Here is a 25,278-nt window from a genome sequence, read left to right as displayed (position 1 = left end):
CAAATAAATGATTCAACAAATCCTTAACCCAAACTACCGAATACATGCCCACGATACTGCAACCACGACAGACGGAGATCCTTAAATAACTAAGGTGAGCCCACAGACACACCAAAATAAATAGACATCAGGGAAGTCACGAGACGAGAAAAGTGTTCCTGGCAAACCCGGCCGAGAGATGATCTGGTGCCGCAGGCCGGTCAGGATTGTGGGGGGCTTTTTCCCACCTAGATAGCCCCTAAAGGCCTAGCAAAACGCTTTTAAAAACATGCAGACAGATTTAAAGGTGAGGACCTTAAAATGGGGTCAAAGAGCGTGGTAATTTTAGATTGACATTAAGAAGGGTAGACGTCGTCTAACTATTACAGAAGCGACGCAATTCTAATGTCACAATTGATTACATCACGCTTGTGCTATTACATTTGCTAAAGATATAACTGAACTATACAAAGCAGCGTTAACCCTTTGGAGCCATTTCCACAAATTTCCGATACCATAACAAGTGTGCAGACTGTATGTTCCTTGTTTTGAGACTACTGCGCTATATTTTTTGGGAGATTAATCGTTTACAAATGGTTGTTGATTGCGGCTTCAGGTGTTCCACCTTGGCACGTCTTGAAGCTCTCCCTTTTCATTATGTACTTTGTTATTAAGATTAATTGCTGTTGCTATTGTACAGAGTATCTGATGGTGTTCTCGCAGCTGATCGCCTTTCACGATCCCGAGCTCAGCAACCATCTGAACCATATAAAGTTCATCCCCGATGTGAGTCGGCGAGCGCAGCTTGTTGCTTGTACGTTGATATCGAGGCTCGTGGTAGAATTTGTACAAAAATCGCATGCTGGACTGGGACATTTGGAGACATGATTTACTTTTCACATTTGATTATAATGACACAAACAGCAGTCAAATCAGGCTGTTTGCATGATTTGGATCTAAAATCGCAGCATCAGGAGCTTCGGTGCTCAGATGGGAACACCCAGCCGGCCATTTTGTTGTTGCACGAAGGTGGTTGTTTAGCTTTGTGAGATATTGTATAAGGTGTACAAACAACAGGCAAATGGGAAAAACGCTCATTTTGTGCTTTCTTGGAGGTGAATCGGGATCAGTGGGAGTGAAATTGTTATTTACTTATTTTCATTCCAGAGATAACGTTGTTTCGGGACAACATTGTGATGACTACGTTGTTTTGTCTTTCAGCTTTACGCCATTCCATGGTTTCTGACCATGTTTACACGTAAGTTTGGTTGCATTTTTATTCCGATCGCTATTAATGGTTTACACAAAAAACGTTTTCATTGAATTTTACGACAATCTTTCTCGTTACATCTTCAACTATTATTTTATAAATACTTGTTTTGAAATGAAACGAGGTTGTTTTTTATGCATCCGCCGACAAAGTCGCCAGAGGCATTTTTTCGGGTTGTCTGTCCTTCCGTGATAGGTTTTCGTTATGGCGATAACTTGAGATCGGCTGAAGACCACCCCCTCCTTCTCCACCCCTACCCCCCAGCTCTCCCCCTTCCACAGATCTACCGACGTCCCTGTTCGCTACTGTTGTTGTGCTTGTGTGCTTTCCTCTCCCTCCCCCTCTTGTCTCCTGCTCCCTTTATTGTATGTTTTATATGTCCGTGCATGTTTTCGTGTTTGATGTGTTAGCTCTTACACAAGCCTCGATTCTGTATACAAAAAAAAAATAACAAAAATAAATAAATAAAGGGATATAAGTATGTAACGTGGTACAAGTATGTAAATTGATGTAACGATGAACTGATTGGATTATGGGGTCAAGAGGTCAAACGTCAGGGCCCTGTTATGTAAAAAAAATAGTTACTGTGCTAACTTGCGAACCTGTGATGGAATTTTGACCAAACTTGGTATAAGTATATTTAATATATATTATTTTAAAGATGAACTGATTAGATTTCGGCATCAAGAGGTCAAATATCGGAGGTCATGTGAGGTAAAATGTGATACTTAGCAGTTGAAGGAATTTCAATCAAACTTGGTACAAGTATATATTATGATGCAAAGATTAACTGATTCTATTTTAGCATCAAAAGGTCAAAGGTCAGAGGTCATGTCAGGTAAAATGTCGAGGTAGGGACTTGAACTAAACTAAGTGCATGTACCATGATACATATATACCTACAGATTAGATATTGAGGTCAAATTGTTTTGAGGTTTTAGGTCAAAGTTAGAGTAAGCAATGTGGGCAGATGTATTTCAGTCAACGTCGTGACGTCAAATTATGTCTAGTTCTTTTATAAATACGCGAGGTTGTTCAAAATGTCCAGATATTACATAATTTCAAAAAACACATGAACCGAACCAGCTGGAGAGTTTGTGAAAGAAGGGGTGGGAGGTGGTGCTGCTGGTGGTGGTGGTAAGATAGCAAATTGGAGCATGGGTGGTTATATGGTGGATGCAGTGGAGTCATGTGTTTGCATAAATGGCTGACGCCTGCATCATTTTTTCATCAGCCCGATTAGTTGAGCAGGTAGTAAATTTTGTATTTTCAGCCGGTTGTGATTTAGCTTTAAAAACCAATTGGTGTTAATTTGTTTTGTGAGTTTGATTTGAACATTTCCGGAAACGTTTATTTAAACTTGCTCTCTTCCTTTCCATGAACATTCCACTATGCTGCATATGGGTGCAGGCCTATTAACTGGGAGATGCTTTGCGTCCCAGATGTGTTTCCTCTGCACAAGATCTTCCACCTGTGGGATACCCTACTGCTGGGGAACCACTCCTTTCCACTCAGCGTGGGTGTTGCCATCCTCCAGCAGCTCCGAGCACGTCTCCTCGCCAGTGCCTTCAACGATTGTATCCTGCTTTTCTCGGACTTGCCTGGTACGGATTCTACCTGACGTGTAGTCTCTATCATACACGTGGTGTGGATCGCAAAATTTGAGGCTCTCTAAAGGCTCGCAAAATGGATAACCAGGATGCTTTAGTGTCAGTTTGATGTTCCCATCTGAGCCCATAGGTTGTGATAAAAATTGTATGCAAAGTCCAGGCTCATGTGAGAGCAAGTACATTGAATGAATGAAGGAATGATCGTTTTAAGGCCATTTTCCCCTGCTAGAGCGGGGGTTAGCCTTGCGGGCCCCATGACAATCATGGTTCCCTGTTTGAGGCAATGTTTTATGGCCGGATGCCCTTCCTGACGCAAACCCTTAGTTGCCTCTTACGATGCGCAGGGATACGGTGTACCTATTCTAAACCGGGGTACACACCGGGATCATTCATCCCAGCAAGCTGGTACTCAATTTGCCGACCTCGGAAGGATGACAGGCTGAGTCAACCCCCCTGGTGTTAATTTAGCGATCGACCGGGATTCGAACCCAGGATCCTAGGATCCCAAGCCGGCACCCTTACCGCTAAGTACATTAAAACATAAATTAAACATAAAGTACATTAAACATAAAAAACAAACAGACACAAAAAGCATAAGATAAAGGGAGTAGGAGACTAGATGGGGAGAGAGAGGGAAGCACACAAGCACAACAGTAGAGAGCAGGGACATGGGGAGATCTGTGGAAGGGAGATGGCTGGGGGTTGGGGTGGGGGAAAGGGGTACACGGTGTAAAAGAAATTGACACTACCAGGAATTTCAGGAATGAAGTCTGAGATTGAAAGAGGTGGATTTGGGATGTATTAACGGGGGTAGAAAAGATCAAGGTTTTGGAAGGGGGAAGATAAGACATGGTGGTGGACAGCTGTTTTAAATACCCGGAGGGAGGAGTGGGATTGAAGAGCGTGTGGGAGGTTGTTCCAGTGGTGGGAGAAAAGAGGAATAAAAGAGTGAAGGTGAGCAGAGAGTCTTGATTTTGGCAGTTTCACCAGAAGAGGGTTTCTGGCAGATATTGTGCGTCCTGCAGGAATATTTGGGGGACAGAGCACAGACAGAGCTTGGGGAGCTACGCTGGAGAGGAGTAGGTAGAAGACAGAAATACCACCAACCTGCCTGCGGTGTGAGAGCGAAAGGCCCTCGGAATCTGCTTCATCGCGGGAGATACCAATGATTCTGAAAGCTTTGGATTCAACAGCGTGAAGCCGAGCTAGGGGAGGCAGGTGCACCGGGCCAGAGGGGAAAGCAGTACCCCATCAAATGGCGGATGAAAGCCTTGTATGTGGTGAGGAGCTCAGAGGTGCTAAGGAAGGACTTTGCACGATGGAGGATGCCCAGATGGCGACTGGCTTTGGATGCCAGCTTGGAAATGTTTTTTTCCAAGGAAAGATCATGGCTGATAGCAAGACCCAAGAGCTTGAGTGACAGAACTTATTCGAAAGGGTTGTTAAGAAAGTAGATGGGAGGGTTGCCCAGATGGTCTTTTCGGAGAGACAAAGTAAGAGTGTGAGATTTGTCAGGATTGAAAGACATGTTCCACATGTTTGACCAGTTTGTGATTTTGTCCAGGTCTGCAGAGAGTGAAGAGGCTGCAGACTGTCGATCTGAGGGATGAGATATGGAGCGGCAGAGAGTGGAGTCATCAGGAAAGAGATACAGAGGATTTTCCAGAGAGTCGGAGAGATCGATGATTAAGACCAGAAAAAGAACAGGGCCCAGAACACTACCTTGGGGAACTCCAGCCTGAACAGGAAGGGGAGATGAGAGAATTCCATTCAGGGCCACACGTTGACTGTGTCCGGAGTGGAAGTCCGCAAGCCATGTGTGGAGATTTCCATGGATACCATAAGAGGAGAGTTTGGTGAGCAGAGCGGGGTGCCAGACCGTATCGCAGACGCATATCGCAGGGCACGATATATGTCAATGGAGACGGGTCTGGTTTCCTGTTTGGCGTTGAGGGCCTCCATCCATTGTTGAGACAGCAGAAGCAGCATGTCCAGAGTAGAATGACCTGGTCTAAATCCAAATTGGTGATATCTTTATCCGAGATAAAGCCATTGTAGAAGAGGAAAGATTTAATATCAGAAGCAATGATGGATTCCATGACCTTGCTGATTATTGGGAACAGGTTGATTTGTCTGTCATTGCAAGGATCTGTTTTTGCACCTTTTTTGTGTAAAGCGGTAATGTTGGTTGATTTCCAAGCTTATGGCAGATGACCTTGAGCAAAAGAGAGGGTGAAGAGAACGCGAGAGGGTGAGATCGAGCGGTAGAGCAGGATTTTAGGACTCGTGGCCTGATGCCGTCTGGTCCAGTTGTAGAATCAGAGTCGAGGTTTGACAGAAACTTCTCCACCTTGTCAGGAGAAAAGGACACAGAGTCCAGGAGCAGCTGGGTACGACTGGGTAAGGTGGGTGCAGAGAGGTGGGTTTGGGACACAAGATTTTGAGGCAAACACAGAGTTTAGGCATTCAGCTTTTTCACGTGCGGAGTCGGCTGTGTAGCCATTTGAGGTAAGGTAGGAAACAATGGAGGGGGAAGGGGAACAACAACAACAAACAACAGGCATTTTAAGGCCATTTTCCCTGCTAGAGCGGGGGCCCCATGACAATCTTCTCCATTTTGCCCTATTTTCTGCATCTCCCCTTGTTAACCTCCTTGCCCGCATTTCTTCTTCCACCACCTTTAGCCAAGTCTTTCTCGGTCTTCCCCATCCTCCACTTCCTTCTACATTCACTTTCATCCTTCCTCAACACATGACCAAACCAGCTCAACATGTTTCTCTTCACAGCATCCATCACAGGCTCTATTCCCATCATCTTTCGCAATTCATCATTTGTCTTCCTCTCTCTCAACGATACTCCACACATCCACCGAACCATTCGCATTTCCACCCTTTCCAACCTACGTTGCTGCTCTACGTTCATTACCCATGTCTCGCTCCCATAAACAATAACAATTCTCACACATGCAGCATACACCTTTCCCTTCAGCTTCAACTACACTCCCCTCCTCGTCAGCATGCCACTCAGTTCCCAGGAGGAGGAAGGGGAACAAACAGAAACAGATTTGACCAGATGCCACCAGGATTGGGAGGAGGGAGACAGGTTTGAGAGTTCAGCCTTGAGAGTAGAGGGATATTGTTTCCTGGGTCTCCTGAGGGTAGACACACACTTGTTCCGAGCTTGGTGGAAGGAACTGAGATTGCCTTCAGTTGGATTTGTCTTCCATGATGCCAAGGCAAGTTGTTTCACGGTAACTGCCTCACCACAAGATTCAGTGTTCCATGGATGGGAGGAAGGGTATGACAACTGAAGACGAGATGGGATAAATCTGTGCATGAGAGAGAGAGAGCAATTTACTTTGGAAGAATTCCCAGGATGAGTTGATGTCAGAGGCAGTAGAAATGGGAGACCAGTCCAGATGATTGATGGCTGCTTGAAGACCGTGCCAGTCAGCCTGAGTGAAATGCCAGACTCGCCGACGCTGAGGAGGGTCTTTGAGAATGGCCAGAGAGATGTCCACTTTAACAAGACCCTCAGGAGAGCCAGGAAACAATATCTCTCCGTTCTCAGGACAGAACTCTCTTATCTGTCTCCCTCTTCCAAATCCTGGTGGCGTCTGGTCAAATCTGTTTCTGGTGTTTGTTCCCCCTCCATCCCCTCCCTCACCTCAAACGGCCACACGGCTGACTCCGCACGTGAAAAAGCTGAAAGCCTCAACTCTGTGTTTGCTTCTAAATCTTGTGTCCCAAACCCATCCCTCTCTGTACCCACCGTACCCAGCTGCTCCTGGACTCTGTGTCCTTTCCTCCTGACAAGGTGGAAAAGTTTCTGTCAACCCTCGACTCTGATTCTGCAACTGGACCTGACGGCATCAGCCCACGGGTCCTAAAATCCTGTTCTTCCGCTCTTTCACTCCCTCTCTCTGTTCTCTTCACCCTCTCTTTTGCTCAAGGTCATCTGCCATCTGCTTGGAAATCTGCCAACATCACCGCTTTGCACAAAAAGGTGCAAAAACAGATCCCAGCAACGACAGACCAATCAGCCTTCTCCCAATTATCAGCAAAGTCATGGAATCCATCATTGCTTCAGATATGAAATCTTTCCTCTTCTCCAATGGCTTGATCTCTGATCATCAATTTGGTTTCAGACCTGGTCACTCTACTCTGAACATGCTGCTTCTGCTTTCTCAACAATGGATGGAGGTCCTCAATGCCAAACAGGAAATTAGAGCTGTCTCCCTTGACATATCACGTGCCTTCGATACGGTCTGGCACCCCGCTCTGCTCACCAAACTCTCCTCTTTTGGTATCCATGGAAATCTCCACGCATGGCTGGTGGACTTCCTCTCTAGTCGTAGTCAACGTGTGGCCCTGAATGGGTTTCTCTCAGCTCCTCTTCCTGTTCAGGCTGGAGTTCCCCAAGGCAGTGTTCTGGGCCCTGTGCTTTTTCTGGTCTTCATCAATGATCTCTCTGACTCTCTTGAAAATCCTCTCTATCTCTTTGCTGATGACTCTACTATCTGTCGCTCCATTCTTCATCCCTCAGATCGGCAGTCTGCAGCCTCCTCACTCTCTGCAGACCTGGACAAAATCACAGACTGGGCAAACAAGTGAACATGTCTTTCAATCCTGACAAATCTCACACTCTTACGATGTCTCTCCGAAAAGACCGACTGGACAACCCTCCCATCCACTTTCTGAATAATCCTCTCCAAGAAGTTCTGTCACTCAAGCTTTTGGGTCTCACTATCTGCCATGATCTTTCCTGGGAAAACCACATTTCAAATCTGGCCTCCAAAGCCAGTCGCCGACTGGGCATCCTCCGTCGTGCGAAGTCCTTCCTTGGCACACCTGAGCTCCTCACCACATACAAGGCTTTCATCCGCAGCTCAATGGAATACTGCTCTCCCCTCTGGGCCGGTGCTCCTGCCTCACACCTAGCTCGTCTTCACGCTGTTGAAACCAAAGCATTCAGAATCATTGGAATCTCCCGCGATGAAGCTAACTCCAAGGGCCTCTCACTCACTCACCGCAGGCAGGTTGGTGGTCTTTCCGTCTCCTACCGACTCCTCTCTGGCCTTGCCCCCACAGCTCTCTCTGGGCTCTGTCCCGCAAATATTCCTACAGGTCGTACAAGATCTGCCTGCAACCCTCTTATGGTTAAACTGCCAAAATCAAGACTCTCTGCTCACCTTCACTCCTTCATTCCTCTTTTCTCCCGCCTCTGGAACAAACTCCCTCACTCTCTTCAATCCCACTCCACCCTCCAGGTCTTTAAAACAGCTGTTCACCACCCTCTCTTATCTTCCCCCATCCAAATCCTTGATCTTTTCTATCCCCGCTAATTTCACCCCAATTCCACTTTTTTGAAATACCAACTTCTGTCCTGGAAGTCCTTGGTGTCCTTGTGTTTTATACTTCTCCCACCCCCCTTCCCACGCCTCCTCCCCCCAAGCCGTCTCCCTCCCACATATCTCCCTGCTCTTAAATGTTGTGTGCTCTCAAGTGTTTGTGTTCCCCTTCTCTTGTCTTCCGCTCCCTCTTTTTATATATTTTGTTTGTCTGGTTGATTTGTTTGTGAAGTAAATGTCAGCTCTTTCACGAGCCTCGATTCAGTATACAAAAAAACCCAAAAAAAACAATGAAATTATCAGATGAACCGATTGGAGCAGAAGACGAACAGCAGACATTTGCAGGGAAGTTAGTCATAACCAAGTCTAGAAGAGAAGATGCTCCATTGACCGAGATCTGGGTCGGGAAATTGACAGATTGTGTCAGTCCCAATGAGTCGCAGAAGTCCTTTGCTGAGATGCCATGGCTGGTGAGAGAGGTACCCACACCCATCCAGCTGGCATGATGATAATTGAAGTTGCCACATATGAGGAAGAGAGAGTTGGGATGAGTGGATAGAAGTTGGTCCATGTTGTCAGACAGCGAAATGTAAATGGAGTCATCACTGTTTGGAGGACGGTACAGAACACATATGAACAAAAGGTGGGAGGGGAGGGGAGGCCGTAGCCAGAGGTACTCCTGGGGGGGGGGGGGGGGGAAGAGAGGGCAGTGCAGGGAGAGTGAGGAAGATAGTTTTTGATAAAGATAGTGTGTTAAAGATAGTGTAATTTAAATAAAGATTGTGAAGCTGGGATCCCAGGTTAAAATCCCATCTACTGTGTTGATTTCTCCATTGCTTCCATCCTCGTGCTTTAGACAATAAAATTGTTGCTTTCTGTTACCAGAGGTCGACATTGAACGGTGCGTCCGTGACTCCACCAGTCTATTCTGCTGTACTCCACGCAGTGCCACCTTCCGCCAGCATGCGTGCCCTCCCCGAAGCCCGCAAAACAGTGTCCGAAGCCCTTCCTACATCTCCGGGACTTATGCCAACAGTAAGGAACCAGAAAACAATGGCCTGGTGAGCGGTTGATACCTGTTTGAAGGAACCTACAAGAAGCTTTGTTTATTCACCGCAGATATATGTTCTAACATCTCACGCACTATTATTCCACAGGGTCGAGACACGGTGCCAATAAGCGAACTGAAGATGGAAATTTGCCCACGCATCTCCGCTGAGGAGCTACTCGAACTGTGCGAGCCGGCACGTTCCAGGTCAGAACCCAGTGAAGGGCGTCGGAGCCGTGGAGCACGTCCTCGAGCACTCGTTCTGGACGTTCGCTCAGCAGATGAGTATCCTTCCATATGAGCGCAACTATAGCCTAAAAAGTTGTGCGTCTCTCCATCTTGCTTCTTGAATTCCTCAGAGCAGGATGTCATCATGTTCTTCTTGAGCTTTTACTGGCATCCTGGCCAAATTCCAATTTTATGCTCTAACCTATAGGTTAGAGCTGTGCCCCCAGCAAATGATGCTACCCACCACCCACTGTGCTGCAAACGAAAGAAGAAGAGCAGGATCTCAAGTGATTTATAAATTTAACCATCTTGCACTTCCTTTCACACAAAACCGATTTAAAATCTTTATAAAATACTCGTAGCGTGCTACGCCGGGGTGGGTGCCCAGAATCTCAAAAAAAAAAGTTTTGAGAAATTTATGAAAACTCACAGCCACCTTGGTACACCTGTACACCCCGAAAGGTTCCACAAAAAGTTTGGTGGGGCTAGCCCCAAAATGGAGGGGGAGTAAGTAGTTCAGGGACGGACAGACAGTCCTGCTTTATTATATACATTTAATTGCAACCATTTTACAATAACTCCTCGTCGCCGTCCTTTTTATGCCCATGAGCATGACGTGCTAATTAACCCCTTGCGTCCACAGTTGCCACCCTTGACAGAGCAGATTCTCTCGTGGACACCTCTCTGGGAGTATAAACATTCCTGCGGGTACGGCCCTCACGCCAGGTGGGGCTCTGTGCCCTGCAGCTTCCAACAGCCTGGCCCAGCAGCGTGGACGTGTTATTGTACTCGTGGGAAATGCGAGCAGGACGGCCGCCACTGTACGTACACACTTATCTCATCCGTCTGCTTGTCCGATTTGTGTTGATGTATGTTAAATGAGACGTGCCTACGTTTCCAATAAGAGATGTATTTTCACTTGATTTACGTTACCTTAGATGTTTAAGTTTTCACCACTAATGATGTAATCTTCTTGAAATGTCATTTTTGATGGACATTTCCTAAGTGTTGGGTTGGGTTTTTCACAAAAATTTAGCAATCAAAATGTTTTTTTTAAGACTTGGCTCTTTGAGGAGCTTGTACGTGCAGGATGACATTAGGCATCAGATAACTTTTGTTTATCAGAAACGGCTCTCAGACAATGTGAATTGCAAGAACATCAGGTGAAAATATATAACACATACCAGCATAGTTAATAAGATTTGATCCTGAGGTCTCTGCATCGATATAAACAAATGAGACGAGACGACCATGTTTGGATCCATTCTGTCAAATTGGTTAAATTGCTCTTTCGATCCCTTTGGAGAGAGCTTTTAGAACTGCCATCAACTTATCATAATCAAAATGGCAGATTTTGGCCCCATTCCTATGTCCTTGCATATGTAATATGTGGATGGTGTTTGTATATTTTCTGCCCTCTTTGAATGCATCATGGGATACGAATGACTTTTCTTCCCTTTGTTGGATTGTAAACTATCATGATGTCATCATCATGATTAAATTGAGTTACTAGCTGAAGTACCCATTGTTGCCTGGGGAGGTGAAGGAAGAGTAAGAGGGAAGGAGGATAAATTTTCCTGTGCAAAGAATGCTTTAACCTCGGCGTTGCCCAGGTAAAAAAAAAAGGGAAATGTAACACCCTATGCCACCACCATCAGGTGGCGCTACACGGTACACATTTACATAGAGAACTTGCACCTCCCTCACGCCCCTGCATAAGGCCGTGGCCACTTAGCCTGTGTTACCCCCACACAAAGTTGTATTTGTACTTTGAGTTTGGAGCTTGAAACATAAAAGATGTGGCTGTGCATAGAACACATACAAACAGAGAGGGTGTATTTTTGCCTTTTATACAGTCGTGGCCCAAAATATTGGCACCCTTGCACTTTTTTCAAATAATTCATCATTTCTTCCAGAAAATTGTTGAAATAAAAAAATATTTTGGTATCCACATATGTATTTCTTTAGTTTGCAGTGGAACAAAACAAAAAAAGCTGAATTTTTTTTACTAAACCTTAGCTTATTCCACACAGAAATCCTAAAATGGCCCGGACCGTCACCTTTTAGAAGTTGTTAGAAATAATTAGATTTCAAGCAGGTGATTCTCCTTTACTTTGGAATTGAACTCACCTATGGTGAACTGCATGTACGTGCAAAATAAAAATCACTCATTCAACCAGTTTGAATAGAGAAAAGGAGTCATTCTGCTGTTTTGTGTCACTGTGTGTACCGCAATGAGCTTGGAGAAAAGAAAGAAAAACAGAGAATTGTCTGAGGAGATGAGACACAAGATTGTAGCCAAGCATGGACAATCCAGGCTACAAGTCCATCTCCAGAGACCTTGATGTTCCTGTGTGCACCGCAATGTTATGAGGACGTTTAAGGCCCATGGCACTGTCGCCAACCTCCCTGGACATGGCCGCAAAAGAAAACTTGATCGCAGATTGCAGCGAAGGTTGTTCGAATGGTGGAGAAAGCACCTCGATCAACTGCCAATCAGATTCAAGCTGACGTTCAGACAAAAGGTACGACAGTTTCACCTCGCACCGTCAGTCGCCAACTCAATGAAAGGTGGTTCTATGGTAGGAGACCCAGGACTGAGAGAGAGAGAGAGACATAAGAAAGCCTGCCTGGAGTTTGCCAAAACACACCTGAACAAGCCAAAATCCTTCTTGGAGAATGTCCTGTGGACAGATGAGACCAAATTAGAGCTTTTTGGTAAAGCACATCATCTCTATGTTTACAGAAAACAAAATAAAGCCTTCAAAGAAAAGAACACCTTCCCTACATTCAAACATGGAGGAGGTTCAGTGATGTTTTGGGGTTGCTGTGCTGCCTCCCGCACTGGGTGCCTTGAATGTGTGCATGGCATCATGAAATCAGGAGATTACCAGGGAATTTTGGAGCACAATGTTCAACCCAGTGTCAGAAAGCTGGGTCTCCGTCGAAGGTCATGGGTCTTGCAGCAGGAAAGTGACCAAACAATGACCCCAAACACACTTAAAAAGCACCTAGGAATGGTTCAAGACAAAACGCTGGACTGTGCTGAATTGTCCAGCAATGAGTCCAGATTGAAATCCCATTGAACACCTGTGGGGAGATCTAAAAACAGCAGTTGGGAGAAGGCATCCTTCAAATCTGGGAGAACTGGAGCAGTTTGCACAACAAGAGTGGGCCAAACTGCCAGTAGAGAGGTGGAGGAAGCTCATTCATGGCTCTAGGAAGCACTTGCTGCAGTTATTTTGTCCATAGGCCGAGCTACCAAATATTAAATCTAGGGTGTCAATAAGTTTGTCAATGCCATTTCTTTTTATTTTCTGATTTAAAAAGATATATTAAGTTCTGAATCAAAAACAAAGGTTCTGTAATATTAACAGTGAAAGTGAAATAAAGAATTGTGGAGACAAAATACTTTTGTAAATTTCGTTATTTGAAAAAAGTGCAAGGGTGCCAATATTTTTGGCTACGACTGTCGGTATAGATTGTGAACCTTGATTGTAATGTTTAGCTTGAAAATCCTCATGTTAATGAGCTGAATTGTCTGTTCTCAGGTTGCTGCTCATCTACAGAGACTGCACTACCCTAAAGTTTGCATTCTTGATGGTGGCATCAGCAAGATAAAGGAAGCTGGATTACTCACTGTACCCTCACCTCAAATCTGAGAGCAGGCTTGAGCCAGGCCCTATACTTGTACATTCCATAAGCGCATAACGTTTCTATGATCTCCTATTCACTGCCAAGATGGGTGCTCAAGTGAGAAGGTGTCATTCAAAAGAGAATGAAATGGTTACCTGCGCTGTAATGTTTAACCTCATCCTTTGTTTATTTTATGTTTTTGCACTCAAGGTGATACTTGTATCATTTGATTAATTCCATGAAATTAACTATTCCAACCTTTACACATGTCTGAGAGCAATGGTCTCCTCTCCGACAGAGTTTGATCAAGAGGGTGAATTGGCTGAAGGGTTTGAACGTTAAGATTTAGAAAGGGTATTTGCAGTTGATTGAGATGTCATAAATATTCCATTGCTAATTTTGTCCTGATCTGGATATCGTAACATGAATTTTAAAACGTTCACGTTGTGTACAAGATGTGATGAAATTAAAGCCAAGTCGATTTGATTACAGCCACCTTGTGTATGCAATTCCTTGCTTCCATCAGACACCGACTACGATGTTTATATATATATATATATATATATATATATATATATATATATATATATATATATATATATGTATATATATATATATATATATATATATATATATATATATATATATATATATAGTGTAGCAGCATAGCAAACCTGTTGTGCATTTTGTGATACAAGCACCAAATTTGGTACACTAGTAGACTATCATATTATGAAAAGATCTGGATATTGGGCCATCTCAGATTCAGAGATTTGATTTTTGCAAGATTTCGATTTGATTGGGATCGAAGAGAACACCTTCTTCGTCTTCTGTACAGTGAAGTTGCCAGCCCTGAATTCTCTGGCTACATCTGGGTGCTTCATTGGGAGTGCAACCGTGTCCCTCAGGTGAACAGGGACCCACCTGGCATAGTGTGTGTGGTCTAAGGCATGGAACCATGGGACCAGTTCCGTCAGGGCATCAAGGTACGTCGTGAATGAAGCCTGCCGCAGAGAACGCACGTAGACCAGTACCAACATCTCTAGTTCCAGCACAGTTGCCCAGTACTGAAAGTTGGGAATGTCTTCTCCTCTCTGGTGACACCAGTCTTCGAACTCAGGCAGGTCTTCTGCATCATCAGCATATGTCATACAGTGGCGTTCATACGCACGGTGTTGCAGGATGTGCAGTGCCGCTGCAGTGATTTGATGAGCTCTTCTTGTGCGGGTGACGTGGGCAGCTCGTAGGAAGGAGTCGGCCGTCCCTGGCGTTGCAATCTCAGCTTGCAAAATCTGCAAATCTTGCAAAAATCAAATCTCTGAATCTGAGATGGCCCAATATCCAGATCTTTTCATAATATGATAGTCTACTAGTGTGCCAAATTTGGTGCTTGTATCACAAAATGCACAATTCTTTTGAATATTTGGGCTAAGCCGCCCCACTAATATATATATATATATATATTCAGAAAGTATTCAGACCCCTTCACTTTTTTCACATTTTGTTATGTTGGAGCCTTATGCTGAAATCGTTTCACATGCAACACATGAAAGCCCGCTTGGAGTTTGCAAAAAAGCACCTAAATGACTCTCAGACTGTGAGAAACAAGATTCTGTGGGCTTTCATGTGTCTTTCACTGAGGAGGGGCTTCCTTCTGGCCACCCTGCCATAAAGCCCAGATCGGTGGAGTGTTGCAGTGATGGTTGTCCTTCTGGAAGTTTCTCCCGTCTCCACACAGGATCTCTGGAGCTCAGCCAGAGTGACCATCGGGTTCTTGGTCACCTCTCTTACCAAGGCCCTTCTCCCCCGATTGCTCAGTTTGGCCGGGCGGCCAGCTCTAGGAAGAGTCCTGGTTGTTCCAAACTTCCTCCATTTAAGAATTATGGACGCCATTGTGCTCTTCAATGCAGCAGAGATTTTTTTGTAGGCTTCCCCAGATCTGTGTCTCGACACAATCCTGTCTCTGAGCTCTGCAGGCAGTTCCTACGACCTCATGGCTTGGTTTTCGCTCTGATATGCATTGCCAGCTGTGAGACCTTATATAGACAGGTGTGTGCCTTTCCAAATCATGTCCAATCAATTGAATTTACCACAGGTGGACTCCAATCAAGGTGTAGAAACATCTCAATGATCAAGAGAAATGGGAGGCACCTGTGCTAAATTTCAAGTGTCATAGCAAAGGGTCTGAATACTTGTCAATGTGATTTGTTTATTCTTTTTAATAAATTTGCAAAACTTTCTAAAATCCTGTTTTCTCTGTCATTTTGGGGTATTGAGTGTAGATTGATGAGGGAAAAAATGAATTTAAACGATTTCAGCATAAGGCTGCAACATAACAAAATGTGAAAAAAGTGAAGGGGTCCGAATACTTTCTGAATGCACTGTATATATCACATGCAATATATATATATATATTTCACATGATTGGGCAGTCTGGGAGTGGCCAAAATGGAGGAATTAAAATTGAGGAAAAGCAGCAATCCTTGTCCTCCTTGTCCACCATGGACCATTAGCCAGAGTTGGATGGTGAGAATATGATTAGAAGAGGCTTACCCTCACCTGAACATAATTATTGACGCACATTTAGCAAAATAACATATTTGCGTTGAGATGTGAAAATTGCAAACCACTCAAAAGGTGTTTTCGTGCCATCACCACAGATTTGCGTGCCAAAGAAAAATACTTTATTTTCAAATTAACCTTTTGGCTTGAAGATGTCCATATTCGAAGATCATTTATGCTTCTACAACCTGTTGTACTTGCTATTTTAGAGCACAGCATTCATTTTAATATTCACATCTATGAACAGACCTGTGTGCCGCTCAGCTCAAAATCTACAATGCAGCTTTAAAAGCGAACGATTGACATATGAACCAAAGTGGTGGAAATTTTCAAGTGGACCACGGTGGCGGCTCAGATGGCGGGACGTTAAAAAAGAAAATGAACTATAAATACACCAATTGGTCACTGGATTGAGAATTAAAAATCCCCCCAAAAAATCTAATTGAGGAAACATCTGAGTGAGCATAAAGGCGTCTAAGTTGGAGACCGGGTTATCGGAGGGGGAAGGGGTTGGAGGAGTTTCACACCATCGTGTGAGTCTTGTGGTCCATTGGCTCGGCCATGCCACTGACGTCCTCGGCGATTCTTAAGGAGCCTGGTGGTGTCATCCCACTCTTGGAGTAGGTCGACACGTCGGAACACGAGCCGGACCCGACGGCAAGGTTATCCAGCGTAGGACTGCAGGCCCGACACAGCGCAGGGGAAGAGGAAAATGCAACCGGATCGGGTTCTTGCATATCGAGGTTGCACGACTCGGTGAATGAACCTGGGCCGATGATATCGGCGTCGGGGGCCGGAGGGAAGTCGCCGTCCACATCGTAGCCCCCGGGGTAGTAATCCAAGTCAAATGTCGCATCGGGGAAGGTCCTGGGTGGTGCGGCCACGAAGTGCATCTCCTCCTCGATATCGTGAAGCTTCTCGATCGGGAGCCAGTCCGACGTGTCCCAGTGGTAACCTGGGCAAACACGCACGGCCACATCATTTTGTGGAACGAACAGCGCAAACGTGGCAGCGCTTTCAATGTGCATTTCCTATGGCAGAGTCTGAGCCAGTTATGGTGGAAAAACAAGATTATTAAGTTTGTGTGAAAAATGTTACGATACCTTATGATACTTTACCAGTACAAAGTAAGATGAAGAGACGATGATAATTCAAGTACCAGGTGCACAAAATGCACAAGTGGTTAAATATTACCTGCCATACTGAAGGTGCTTCAACATATACATTAAATCCACTAAATTTGTGGCAGAAAATGAGTTACTGTATTTTTTATTTAGTACAGTATATCCATTTTTGTTGAATTCCAGCTCTTGCATGAAGTCGTATCTACAGTATCTCCTCTATCGCTATATAAGTCGTAGTTCCCTAGAGAAGCGTAGTTCAAGCAACAGTGGTGGCTTTAAGCACTGAAACTAAGCTTTGGTGGGATAATCTCGAAATTACGAAATTGGATATACTGTGTTATTCCATGGGCAGACTGCATATTAACACATACTGAGCATGCCGCAAACCGAGGTGCTGCATCGTGGAGCATGACCTCATCTGGGGACATTAAGCTGACCGGTTCTGTACAGATGTGTCCATGAAAGAACGTTTGGTATTTCAGTTGGTGCGCCATCTGTAGGCCACTGTATTGTGGAATTTGGAGAATTCCTAAAACGTCTCGCTCCAATAAATCACAAATGTAATGATTGAATTGCACTTTAAAATGTGTTTATGTGCAGCAGCCAGGAAATGCACCTCTGAGGTTTAGAAGCAAAATAAAGAAAAGTTTCACCTTTACGAGGGTTGTGTTCATCTGGTCCACTCAAATGAAATGAAAGCGTGTAAACAAAGAGGAAGTAATTTGCATTAAAAAAAGAGTGCGGTCTCAAAAGCCGATGCAAAACTACAATGTGCAAGACGTCTGGTGGAATGCTCATGTGCAAGTGAAGAATTAAATCCCGGGTTTATCATCTGCAGGCCCACGTGTAAAGGTAGCCGTAACCTTTGGGGTTCACCCAAAGCCTTTTCATCCCGGTCTGGGTGTTTGGCTAACCTGGGGAAACAACTGTGATTTTTACCCTTTTAACCTTCTCGTGGACAATAAATAAACAAGAAGACGTCAGGCGGAGCACGATACTTGCAAAATCCGCTCCCCCCCACCCCCAAAGTTTTCCATTGATACAGCAAATTGTCCATTTCATGAAGATTACAATTTACGATCTTGATCAAAGCGTGGGTCAACAGGATGAAAAGCGACGATTTTTCAGATGAAAAATGATGATTTTAGAAGTTTGACCTTGAGTTGACCTTCGACCTTTTGACCTCATAAATAGTTGGTTTCCCAATTCAGTGAGGCAATGCACAAATGCTGTTCTATTTTCAAGTCAATTGGATGAAAATTGATGGGTTTTCAGATGAAAATTAATGATTTTGGAAGTTTGACCTTCATTTGACCTTTTGACCTCAAAAATAGTTGGTTTCCCAATTCAGTGAGGCAATGCACAAATGCTGTTCTATTTTCAAGTCAATTGGATGAAAATTGATGGGTTTTCAGATGAAAATAGATGATTTCGGAAGTTTGACCTAGAGTTGGCCTTTGACCTTTTGACCTCAAAAATAGTTGGTTTTCCTATGTATTGACACAATGTGCAAATGCTGTTCAATTTCCAAGTCAATCGGATGAAAATTGACGGTTTTTCAGATGTAAATTGATGATTTTTTTAGAAATTTGACCTCCAGGCCTAAACCTTTGACCTCAACATCAATAGGCTTCTCAATTGGGACGACCTAGACAACTTGGTGAAGTTTCGTGACGATCGGTTTAGAATTGTGACCCGTTGGCCGGTGACAGACAAACAAACAAACAGACAGACAGAACCACAAATGCAACCGACCAATATACTTGAAAAATCTTCGATTTTGCAAGTAACAAACCGAAAGTATTTTTGCAATCAAATGGAAGTGATTGTAATCTTGGGGTTAAGCAAGCACATGATTACTGCACTGCCATAGGGTATGGAAAAGACACATCCACAAAATGGAGGCTCCAGGCCTAAGCTAAGATCTCCTTCATTGCCTTCTGAGCATTGCATACTGACTTGGAGCTGCACTGATCTTGGCTTGGGATGGCTTTTTGCACGACCAACCCCCATTATGGAGAATTTTCCCTTTTTTAAATTAATTGTCTCCATTTAAAAAATCTCAGCAAACTAACTTTGTCTGCAGTGCGCTTGTCTTTAAGCCATATCTGCTTCTGGGTTTGATCATCGTTGGACAATCCAAATAAACGCAGTGCCAAGTATGGAGTGGAGCCATCCTTCGGATGTGGACGTTATGTCGTTTGCCTGCCTCATGGATGCAAATTTTTTTAAAAGTTTAACTTTTACAGGAGATAAGCCCTTGGACTGATACCATCCATGGTCATGCAGATCCTGCAGCAAAAAGGAATTTGAAACTTGGGTATGTGTTCACCATGATGGTCCAAGTGGACGCCCTCATCTCGTCTTAGCTTGCCTGCATGGTATTATGTCACCATGCCATGCTTCCAAATCTCTGAAACATACCAGAATGCCAAGCCTTAAAGGTGCAATGACTATCATGAAATACCATTCTCATCACAATTGTCCGAGTTGAAGGAGTGTTGGGAGGAGAGGGTGCCGTGAGGCGTCGGTGAGAAGCAGGCCGCACCAGGTCCTGACTTCTTCTCCAGGACACAGTCTGAATCTGCAGGCTTGGCTGTTGAGGTGGACAGCAGCACGGCCATCTATCAGTATCTCTCGTACTCAGTACAATATACTGTCTAAACAGTGTAATATTATACCAGTAAACACAGTGATATACAGTCACGTGAAAAAGTAAGTACACCCCATGTAAAGTTTTGACTTTTTCAACATATTTCAACATACAGCTATTTGATCTTCATTTCAACAATATTGATAGATAAAGGTGATATAATATAACAAATATCATGAAACATTTACATTTTGTAGTCCATTGTATAATTTAAATAAACATAAATGCAAATTTCGCATGTGGAAAAAGTAAGTACACCCCAACATTTATCACTACTTCAAATACCTAAAATTAGAATCAGGTGCACCAGCTCAGGTGCAACTTATTAGAACATCGTTAGAGAGGATCTTGGAGGAACCTGTCTTATTTAAACCTCAGACATTTAGTTTGGATTGCTCTTTGTTGTTGAAGTGTGCGGTGTTACCATGCCTAGATCCATAGAGCTCTCTGAGGCCTTCAGAAAGAAGGTTATAGATGCCTACGAGTCTGGGAAGGGATTTAAAAAGATCTCCAAACAATTTGAAATCAATCATTCGACTGTCCGGAAGATCACCTACAAGTGGAGAAGATTCCAAACAACTGTCAACTTGTTCAGGCCAGGCCGCCCCAGCAAGTTCAGCCCGAGAGCAGACTGCAAAATGCTGAAAGAAGTCTCCGAGAACCCCAGAATGTCATCACGGGACCGACAGGTAGCTCTTGCCACTGTTGATGTTAAAGTGCACGAGTCTACCATTAGAAAGAAGCTGCATAAATTTGATCTACATGGGAGGTGTGCCAGGAGGAAACCTTTGCTGCCCAGAAAGAACATCAGGGCAAGACTAAAGTTTGCCAATGAACACCGAGGCAAAGACCAGCACTTCTAGAACAATGTGCTCTGGACAGATGAGTCAAAGGTAGAGCTATTTGGCCACAGTACCAGAAGACATGTTTGGCGAAAACCAAAGACAGCATTTTTGAGGTTGTTTCTGCCAAAGGGGGCAATACCACCTATTAGAGCCAAGGCCAAGGGTGTACTTACTTTTTCCACATGCGAAATTTGCATTTATGTTTATTTAAATTATACAATGGACTACAAAATGTAAATACCCACCGTTTAGATGCCATTTTTCCCCGCAAAGCGGGGGTTGGCCTTTTCGGGGACCGTGGTAGTTGTTGTTTTTTGGTCCCCTTTTTGAAGCAATGTTTTACGGCCGGATGCCCTTCCTGACGCCAACCCTTTTTGCCGCCTTCAACGACAAACAGGGAATTACCAGTGAACTGGTACTCAATTACCCGACCTCGGAAGGATGACAGGCTGAGTCAACCCCCCTGGCATTAATTCGGCGATCGACCGAGATTCGAACCCAGGATCCTAGGATCCTAAGCCGGCACCCTAGCCGCTAGCCCAACACCAGGGATTCAACACCAGGGACTACAAAATGTAAATGTTTCATGATATTTGTTATACTAGGACGTGCCCGTACGTGGGTGCCCGTTCCTTGCCCAAAAAAAAAAAAAAAATGTCTTCGCCCATGCATGCATGGGCGTGCCCATGGGCCCATGGGCGTGCCCGTAAGTGCGTGATGTGACCGTACAATGAATGTATCGTCCCGACGCCGCAGCTCGGATGGCGCTGCAGTTAATCGGGCCTGTATCGGCAGAGTTATTATAAACGTGTACTACAATCGATCGTACCTTACAACAATCAACACAGATTGCAACGTCAAATAAATGAATACGCTCTCAAATGTGCCGTCCGAGGCAGCGTCTGCTCGCCACGTTCAGCATCAGTACGTCGTCACTATGACTATCCGTAAGTCCGGAAGTGACGTCCTCATTTGACTGTCCGGAAGGTTGCATTTCGCAGTTACGATGAATCGCAAATTAGTTTTAATTAGTTTTAAAACATAGTTTAACGCCAACATAGCGCCAGCATAGTTTGCCAACGTGAAATAAATGAATACGCTCTCAAATGTGCCGTCCGAGGCAGAGTCTGTTCGCCACGTTCGGCACACGTGATAGCTCGCTGCTCTCTGATTGGTTGAATCGTTTTTTGGACATAGCTCGGTAACTACTTCTCCGATTAATATGAAACCTTGAAAAGGCACATCCTCAGGTCCCCAGCAATATACCTGGCAAGTTTCAAGTATATCGGACCCGTGGTTGTCGAGAAACAGCGGTCACAGACAAACACACAGACACACAGACATACACACGCACACACAGAGATTACTGGAATTATAGATAGATTATATCACCTTTATCTATCAATATTGTTGAAATGGAGATCAAATAGCCTATGTTGAAATATGTTGAAAAAGTCAAAACTTTACATGGGGTGTACTTACTTTTTCACGTGACTGTATATAATTGATTGATCAATTAAATGATTAATTACTTAATTATTATCGATTTATTAAGTACTTATTTATTTTCTTTCTTATCTGGGCATTATCTCAGGCACCTTTTAGCTCGGAAGCTGATATTTGGACATGTCAGTGACCAAGTGATTTGGCTGTACAGGGTATTTTTGATAAATTGATTTACTAATGAATCAATCAATCGATTAATTTTTTTTAATTTCTTTAATTAATCGCCTAATTTTTTTTTTTAAGTTACAGATTTGGATGAAACGATGGTGGTGTCGGTATGCTATTAGCTAATTGATTAATAATTTAATTATTTTATGATTATTATTTATTTCTTTTAATTATTAATCACTTATTTATTTCCTTTCTTATCTGGGCAATATCTCAGGCACCTTTTGATATAGGAAACTGATATTTGGACATGAAAGTGAATACGTGATGTGGCTATAAAGGATATTTATGATTTGAGATTAATCAATTAATCGATTCAATAGTTATTGATTAATCAATTAATCTAAATATTTAATTTATCCAATGAATTAATTATAAAAAAGTTGCAGCTTCGGATGAAACACTGGCGGTTTTGGTATGCTATTAGCCAATTGATTAAGAAATTAATTATTTTACGATTATTTATTTTAATTACGCCAATAATCAATGAATTATTGTGCACCTCTCCCTCCCAATACCATCTCTATGTGCTGCAGGGCAGCATCGCAGGGTGCCGGAGGTGCCCCGGCAATGCCGCGCGCTGTAGGAAACGTTATTTATTTGGCATGGGGGCAGTGTACTTTGAATGTCTCTGTACTTGTCTTCGGACTATGTTTGAGGGGTGGAGAAGGAGGAATAAATACACCAAAATAAGGGTGACGTCAGAAACCAAACACAAAAGGTTTTGGCTCCATAAGCATCACTTGGACATCTGTGGAGCCAGTGTAAAGGTGGTGTCAGGTGGTGGTACTCACTCTCACAGTCAAATTCCCACATGCCTTTCCCAATGGAGTCGCAGTCAGAGTTGGAAGGCGGCGGTGGTGGGAGGTTGGGTGCGACACTGCAGACTGCCACTGCCCGGCGTCCACGTGTTGAATCTGTGCCGAAGGTGGAGAACTCGGGGAAATCATACGAGCTTTGTTCGAGATTGTTTCGCGAGTCACTTGGAATGCTCGGCGTGTAAGAGGCCGGTCGAACGGGCACAGGCGGGATGGGTGGCAAATCGTGCTTCTCTGGCTGGCATGCATGGCGGCAGCGGTGGATGCGGTAACTAACGAATACGAAAACCACCATGAGCAGCAACAGCAGGACTAGCAGCCCCACAAGCGACACGAGCCCGACAGGGCCTGACGCCAACCACCCGCGCGTAGTATCGTGTCCGGGGTACTCGCACACAGGTCCAGAAAAGCCGTCGGAGCAGTTGCAGCTGAATGAGCCGTAAGAGTTTTGACAATGAGCATCGTGACGGCAGGGGCTTTCCTCACATTCATCAACATCCATCTCACACCTGCGAGCAGCACCACAGAACACATGTGTCAATCAAGTACAACAAGAGGATCTCAAATCTTTGAATACCGTGAGTAGGTCTTCTATCAGCAACGATACGACTGAAGATCAGGTGAGAAACCTAATTGTTCGTCCAGATCTCAGATTTAAAAAAAAAGAGCAATAGGTCTGTCTAATCCGAGACACGAGGTGCCAAATCAAACAATTGACCTAATCCTAAAAGTGATGGCCTAATCAACGAATGGATCTAATGCTAAACATGATGGTGGCTCAAATTACCCAATGGTCCGGATCCTATATGTGACGGACCTAATCCTAAAAGTGATGGCCTAATCAACAAATGGATCTAATGCTAAACATGATGATGGCTCAAATTACCCAATGGGCCGGATCCTATATGTGACGGGCCTAATCCTAAAAGTGATGGCCTAATCAACGAATGGATCTAATGCTAAACATGATGGTGGCTCAAATTACCCAATGGTCCGGATCCTATATGTGACGGACCTAATCCTAAAAGTGATGGCCTAATCAACGAATGGATCTAATGCTAAACATGATGGTGGCTCAAATTACCCAATGGGCCGGATCCTATATGTGACGGGCCTAATCCTAAAAGCAATGGGCCTAATCCTAAAAGTGACGTGATATAATCAACTGATGGATGTAATCCTAAAAGCGATGAGCCAAATCAACCAACGAGCCTAAATTATGTAAGCAATGGGGCTAATCCTAAAAGCAAGGGGCCTAAATCAAACCTTTTTAGCAGATTTTCCAAAGAGAACTTTTGGGAAACACAGCCATTCCTTGTCTGTTTTCCATTACATAAAATCTCCTCGGAATGAATATTCTGTTCAACAAGTTGCCGTATTGTGCTTTCCACGATGTCACTTCCACCACTGTGAGACGGGCTATGTGGATGATTCATCAGGAAAGGTGTGTGGGATTGGGAAAAAAAACGTCAACGAAAAGTCTGCTGAATGTGCTGTTTCCCATGTGTGGAGAAGGGGAACGAACGGTTTAAACTTGGTAAACAAAACAGGATCAGTAGATGAGAAACTTTCAGCAAATCAAAAAACTACCGGTGAGAGAAACCGGTATTCCGGAAGGGAAACTGTACCTTCGATTTCATGTACAATGTACATTATATTACCGATGAGGATTGGTAAATCCTTAAGTTACACCTGTTGTTAAGAAAATGAGGTGTGGGAAAGGTTACGAGTAAGCACAAAGACATTCAGGTGTGCTTGGCTAAACCCGTTCAGAGAACAGGTTGAAGATGTTTGCCCTGTCAAAGGTCAACAGAAAATTGCGGAGCAGCAGAGAAGACAAGTCGGACGTGTTGTTGGAAATTCTTCCCAATGACGGTGGTTCACAAAGTCTTCCGCATCACTTTGATTCGCCAAGTCCATCACATCAATTTACGATTTGCCAATTCTTCCACTTGACCTTGCGATTCAACAATTCTTCCACATAACCTTGAGATGTGTCCTGCTTTCATCTGAAGACTCACTATGTGGCAGAGCATGCTCTATTCTGAGCAAAAACAATTGTTAGACGATGTTCAAGCAATCTCGGATGAAGGACTATCAACTTGTAAACTTTCTAAAATTGGTCAGGCCGACTTGTAGCAATGTGTGCCTCGATGTGGCCCGGCAGTACTTGTGAGGAGAAAAGGGAAGAGGAGTGGTGTGGCAGACACACCTGTTTCCCATGTACCCGGTCGGGCATTGGCAAATTGCATCGTCCAACCTGTCCACACACTTTCCATTGTTCCCGCAAGGATTTTCTCTGCAGAATGGGCCGATCTGGCACCTGGCCGGAAGGAAGACGAGTTGGTAACTCGGAGAATGGCAAATATTTTATCGCTTCAAAAAGGGAAATATTAAAACAAAAGTAAAATGATGGTAATTAGTGATGGGACATATCAGAGTCAGTAAATAGACCATGGTGGTGTTGTAGGCAGGATCAAA

At 44.1% G+C, this 25,278-nt stretch overlaps 2 protein-coding genes across 13 annotated transcripts in view; one reads left to right on the top strand and one right to left on the bottom strand.

Moving 5' to 3' along the window:
• Window positions 1-13,612, top strand: part of TBCK (TBC1 domain containing kinase) — a 30,358-nt gene extending 16,746 nt beyond the window's left edge. For 4 of the 12 annotated variants that reach the window (XM_068113394.2, XM_078776408.1, XM_078776407.1 and 1 more), the window contains 7 exons: window positions 680-765; window positions 1,201-1,237; window positions 2,692-2,853; window positions 9,095-9,270; window positions 9,367-9,542; window positions 10,150-10,306; window positions 13,037-13,612. In XM_068113394.2, coding sequence (XP_067969495.2) covers window positions 680-765; window positions 1,201-1,237; window positions 2,692-2,853; window positions 9,095-9,270; window positions 9,367-9,542; window positions 10,150-10,306; window positions 13,037-13,147 — 905 coding nt within the window. In that variant the 3' untranslated portion in view covers window positions 13,148-13,612. Of the gene's footprint in view, window positions 1-679; window positions 766-1,200; window positions 1,238-2,659; window positions 2,854-9,094; window positions 9,271-9,366; window positions 9,773-10,128; window positions 10,307-13,036 lie in introns of those variants that run through there. The other 8 variants (XM_068113395.2, XM_068113393.2, XR_013623186.1 and 5 more) reach the window with 7 other exon arrangements.
• A 2,170-nt stretch (window positions 13,613-15,782) lies between these two features.
• LOC137425206 (protocadherin Fat 1) overlaps window positions 15,783-25,278 on the bottom strand; it is a 93,089-nt gene continuing 83,593 nt past the window's right edge. The window contains exons 24-27 of the mRNA XM_068113389.2: window positions 25,010-25,120; window positions 22,774-23,306; window positions 19,275-19,403; window positions 15,783-16,638 (exon numbers count right to left, since the gene is read on the bottom strand). Coding sequence (XP_067969490.2) covers window positions 16,205-16,638; window positions 19,275-19,403; window positions 22,774-23,306; window positions 25,010-25,120 — 1,207 coding nt within the window. The 3' untranslated portion in view covers window positions 15,783-16,204. The remainder of the gene's footprint in view (window positions 16,639-19,274; window positions 19,404-22,773; window positions 23,307-25,009; window positions 25,121-25,278) is intronic.

Source organism: Myxine glutinosa, chromosome 4 (assembly GCF_964187855.1).
Source record: "Myxine glutinosa chromosome 4, kmMyxGlut1.1, whole genome shotgun sequence".
NCBI lineage: Eukaryota > Metazoa > Chordata > Myxini > Myxiniformes > Myxinidae > Myxine > Myxine glutinosa.
Note: the sequence above shows the minus strand (reverse complement) of the source record. Positions and strands in the feature narration are given on the sequence as shown.